Source organism: Bombus impatiens, unplaced genomic scaffold, assembly GCF_000188095.3.
Source record: "Bombus impatiens unplaced genomic scaffold, BIMP_2.2 scf_0620, whole genome shotgun sequence".
Lineage (NCBI taxonomy): Eukaryota > Metazoa > Arthropoda > Insecta > Hymenoptera > Apidae > Bombus > Bombus impatiens.
The window spans coordinates 9129-13657 of NT_177039.1; the positions used below are offsets into that span (position 1 = coordinate 9129).

The window sequence follows — 4529 nt, forward strand, 5'->3', positions numbered from 1 at the left end:
TAAATAAAATTAATAAATATAAATTTAAAAAAATTTATAAATATAAATTAATATTTAGGTTTATGAATATTAAATAATTTAAAATCAGTGAAGTTTTCATTGTAGTGTATATAAATGTTTAAAAAGTTTAAATATAAATAATTTTTTGGAATATATAATATATATTAAATATGCATATATAAATAAATATTAAGTTTGTTATATTAATGAATTTGTTAAATTTTTAATTTACAAAATTAGTGTTTTTTTAAACCATGTAACAAATATAATTAGATTTTTTAATATCAAGATATCAAAATGTAGTTTAAATTAAAAACGTTACGGCTTAGCTATCTTGTTTTCATCATATAACTTTCAAGTTTACGTAACAGCTCGATGGGTATTTATATAATTACGAGAACTGGTTCGTCTATAGCCCGGTACATCTTCCGTGCATGACATGTTCCTATGTTCCTAGAAAAGGCTATGAGGCTGAGAGACCCTTCAAAATGATTTTCGATGGCTTCGAGGACTAAGATAACTAAACACTAGAGAAGATGTAGAGTTTTCCTAGAAGTGAGAATCACTTCAACAAAATAGACAGGGAGAGAAATGGGAAAAAAGGGGAAAGAAAGGAAGAAAGATATGTAATACACTATACGATACAATATAATGCTGGACATCTACGTTAAACAACAGACGCTATTTTCCTAATTGTGGTTCCAGAGAACATCATAATAAATAGAAATGTTTCAAGATTGAGAGAGACAGGCAGACGGACAGACAGACAAAGTGCATATATCGAGAGAGTAATTACATCACTTTATTAACTGAGGGACTTAAAAATATGTATTAGTATATGATTATTTCATACTTGCCGGATTACTATACAATCGGACGAGTGATATAAACGGCATTTCTACTGTTGCGGACAGAACAATAGCGGCAGTGAAACTACAAATAATCACTGTAATGGCAGTATAGGTCTGAAAAAACATAATATGTTATTATTACATAGGATTCATATTACTTTGAAATTGTTCGAATGAAACTACCTTATCATACTCACAATATTGGTGTAATAAAAAAAGAGAGAATAATTATCTAACGAATATAACGAAAGAATAATAATACAATTTATGAGATAAACGCCATACGTTAATTTACTGAAAGGAACGAAAATATCCAGCGATAAGATTTTGTTCACGATACCTGCAAACGTAACAGATATACATGAGTGTAGTTCACAAAATGTTAAATAATTCGCATTACTCAAAGAGTATCTTTACGATAACTAGAATGACATTAACGTATTATTGAGTGACATGAAGAATATCGACTTACCGCCATTATTCGTAGTGCACGCAACTACGAGCCAGGCAATACCTAATGTCCAGCATGTTCTACTGAGGGCCAGATAAAGAACGGAGAGACCTAAAGATATGTTCTTGTTCGCGAGTCCGAAGAGAATCGAACAATTACATAAAATTGCCACGGACCAACCAACGATTAAGGTTATCTGAAACATAAAATTAATCACATTATTGAAAGATGCAGAAAAATATAAGTATAACGAACAAACAAAGTATACATTACTTTTGAAAAATGCAATTTGTAATTCCATTTTGTAAGAAGGTGACATGTGGCCATTCCTATGAGATATGGCGGTATTCTACACCATGGTCGTATATAAATCTCTGACATCGTTCTATATTGTCCGTCTAGTCTACGAAAGTTAATGTAACGTATATTTACAAATTCCTTATGTTATAAAGAATGTTAAACATTTTGTATGCTTACGTAGGCTGGTAATTAATAGTGTACCCCGTGTAAACGAGTGATCCTATCGATGAGAGTAGCGTAAAAATGCCTATGCCCACGGCAATATTGTAATGCCTGAAACAGTCGATTTTAGAGCCCAGGTGAAATTGGGTTCTAAGAAATGAAACAACGAAATTACAAACTCACGTGATCGATAAAGTTAAGAGAAAACTGCCAAATACGAAGAACTGCATATCGTTGGGCAGGTACCAACTCCATGTGAGACACTGGAAACAGTACTTCTCTCCGAAACAATTCTTTTGTACTAACGCGAACGATGTTTGCAATAGATTATCTGAGAAAGTATACGTACTAGCTCATCCCATCTAAACAAGTTGTTGATGTAAAGTATGTTAGTCCACCAATATTTGGAACACTTGGCATTTGGATGCTCAACGGGAAGAAGTACTGAGACATGATCGTCCCAGGTAAAATTCAATATCGCGATTAATATAACGACGAAATATGCAGGTGTAATCCTTCGAAGTTAATATATTTATTTTATTATCATAGAAATCTCATCGATAGAATTAATCATGCATTGATACTGTACTATACCTTATATATCGTTTGACAATCTTTTGAAAAAATTCGTTCATCCTCTTTGCTATAGGCGGAATTCCCTGATATTTTCGCCGTTCCTTCAGAAATGAATGTGATAACAGAAAACCACTCATAAAGAAAAATGCATCCACCGATAATGTGAAGTTGCGTAAGATTTGAAAGTGTAAACTCTCAGCCTGTATAAATACAAGCCAATTGTTACCTGTGTACAGGAGTGATTGAATTATAAAAAACATGGTAGGTCAGAAATTGGATCGGAGTAGTAAAATTAAAACATCGTTGAAATTCGTTTCTTACTCGTAACATGAAATGCGTAGAACACTACGTGCCCCAGAATAATCCATACCATTGTCAATGTTTTCAAGCCGTAGAATACTCGCAGATTATTACCACCCTTTTCCAGCTTAAATATTTCTTTTACATTGGTGAGAAATGAAAAACACAGAAGATGTTTGCTGATACTCGCTGATACTTGCTCCGACTCGCGGGGTGCCAGTTCCCCATTGTCGGTTTCGCGTTTCTCTTCTTTTATGTTCTCCAATTCTATTCAAAGTTAACCGTACGTTATATGCATTCCCGTGATTCCCATTCCATCTCGAGGCGATAAAGATAATTAAAATTGGTTACGTAAGCGCAGTTTCGTGTTAAGTAATAGTTAATATCAAGTATCAATGTATGTGTGGCTTACCTATCGCGTTGGTACTTTCGAACGTCAGCTTCCCCCTTTCTTTATTTAAGCTCTTTCGATGGAGGAAAACCTCGTATATTGTGGCCGCTATTACGGTAGCACCCAACGATAATAAAACTCCTCTGTAATCAGAATTTTAAAGTTCTTACATGGCATTTTATCGAATGCAGATCTTGACCTATGTAATATATATGTGAAGTGACAAAAATTCAAGTCTCAAATTACGAGTTTGAAATGTACGTACATGATGGAGATCATTTTCGCAGAGAGTAGCCATTGACGATCATCCATCAAATCGGAGACTTCGATGAGCTTGAGGTATATATTAAAAAGTTTTCCAATGAAAAGTGTCTCATTACGAAATACTTTATCGAGCATAGTGGCAACATCGCCTATGCTGCAGGATGCCGGTAAGCAAAGTCCAAGCGTGATCAAATCCTAAAATGGATGCAGTTTCTCAATTTTCTGATCGTCCGTCGTGACCGTAAAAATTCGCACGTAAATTTCACGAAATATTTTAATATTAATGATATCATCTATCAATATTATTTTAATGCTATAAATTCTTAATTGACCGCACAAACTGGCTACATACTGATTGTAATTCGCATTGCAACTTGAATCGTTAGAGATATACAATCGAGATACTAATTCTAAAATATCCATTTGCTTACTTCGTCTTCTACTTCTATATGATATTGCACAGTGCTATTGTGCCGCGCACGTGCAATGAAAAAACGAAACTCAAAAGGTGAATACTCTTCATTCGGGTTCCGGTATATGGAATTGTTCTTTCGTATTTTCTCCGATAGAAATACCGTGCGATTTTCAGAGAAAAGCTTGCAACCTATTCGGTCTCCTAACCAATGGTTGTCCCCGACGACAAATCCTCCGGATGGTACGCCACTGGTATCCAATGCTTAAAAAACACATGATCTCTCATTGGAAACTGCTCGTGATACAATTGGCGATAAGGATCTGATGCGGTGTTAAAATTAATCGCACCGTTTGAAGCCAACAGCATCAGCTGATCGGAAAAACTATGACAACGACGATCGCAGCTTTTACACGCCCTGTACGAAGGAACTAGTTTCTTATACAACGTATGAGGAAAGTCGCAAGGTCGGGAGATGGCTCGGTAAAAAATTATCTTTTCCGGTTTAAATATTTCTTTTACATTGGTGAGAAATGAAAAACACAGAAGATGTTTGCTGATACTCGCTGATACTTGCTCCGACTCGCGGGGTGCCAGTTCCCCGATTCAGCTGTTCCGACTCGCGGGGTGCCGGTTCCTCACTGTCGGTTTCGCGTTTCTCTTCTTTTATGTTCTCCAATTCTGTTCAAAGTAAACCGTACGTTATATGCATTCCCGTTATTCCCATTCCATCTCGAGTCAATAAAAATAATTAAAATTGGTTACGTGAGCGCAATTTCGTGTTAAGTAATAGTTAATATCAAGTATCAATGTATGTGTGGC

At 35.2% G+C, this 4529-nt stretch overlaps 1 protein-coding gene across 1 annotated transcript; it reads right to left on the reverse strand.

Moving 5' to 3' along the window:
• Nucleotides 1-310: 310 nt before the first annotated feature.
• Nucleotides 311-4388, reverse strand: LOC100744857 (nose resistant to fluoxetine protein 6-like; the record flags this gene model as incomplete). Its single annotated transcript, XM_024369616.2, has 13 exons — nt 311-965; nt 1049-1191; nt 1324-1498; nt 1576-1705; nt 1780-1875; nt 1948-2027; nt 2114-2279; nt 2359-2566; nt 2662-2907; nt 3053-3174; nt 3297-3490; nt 3727-3971; nt 4230-4388. Coding segments are annotated over 13 exons (2087 nt in total), but the record flags the coding sequence as incomplete, so codon positions are not given.
• Nucleotides 4389-4529: the final 141 nt, after the last annotated feature.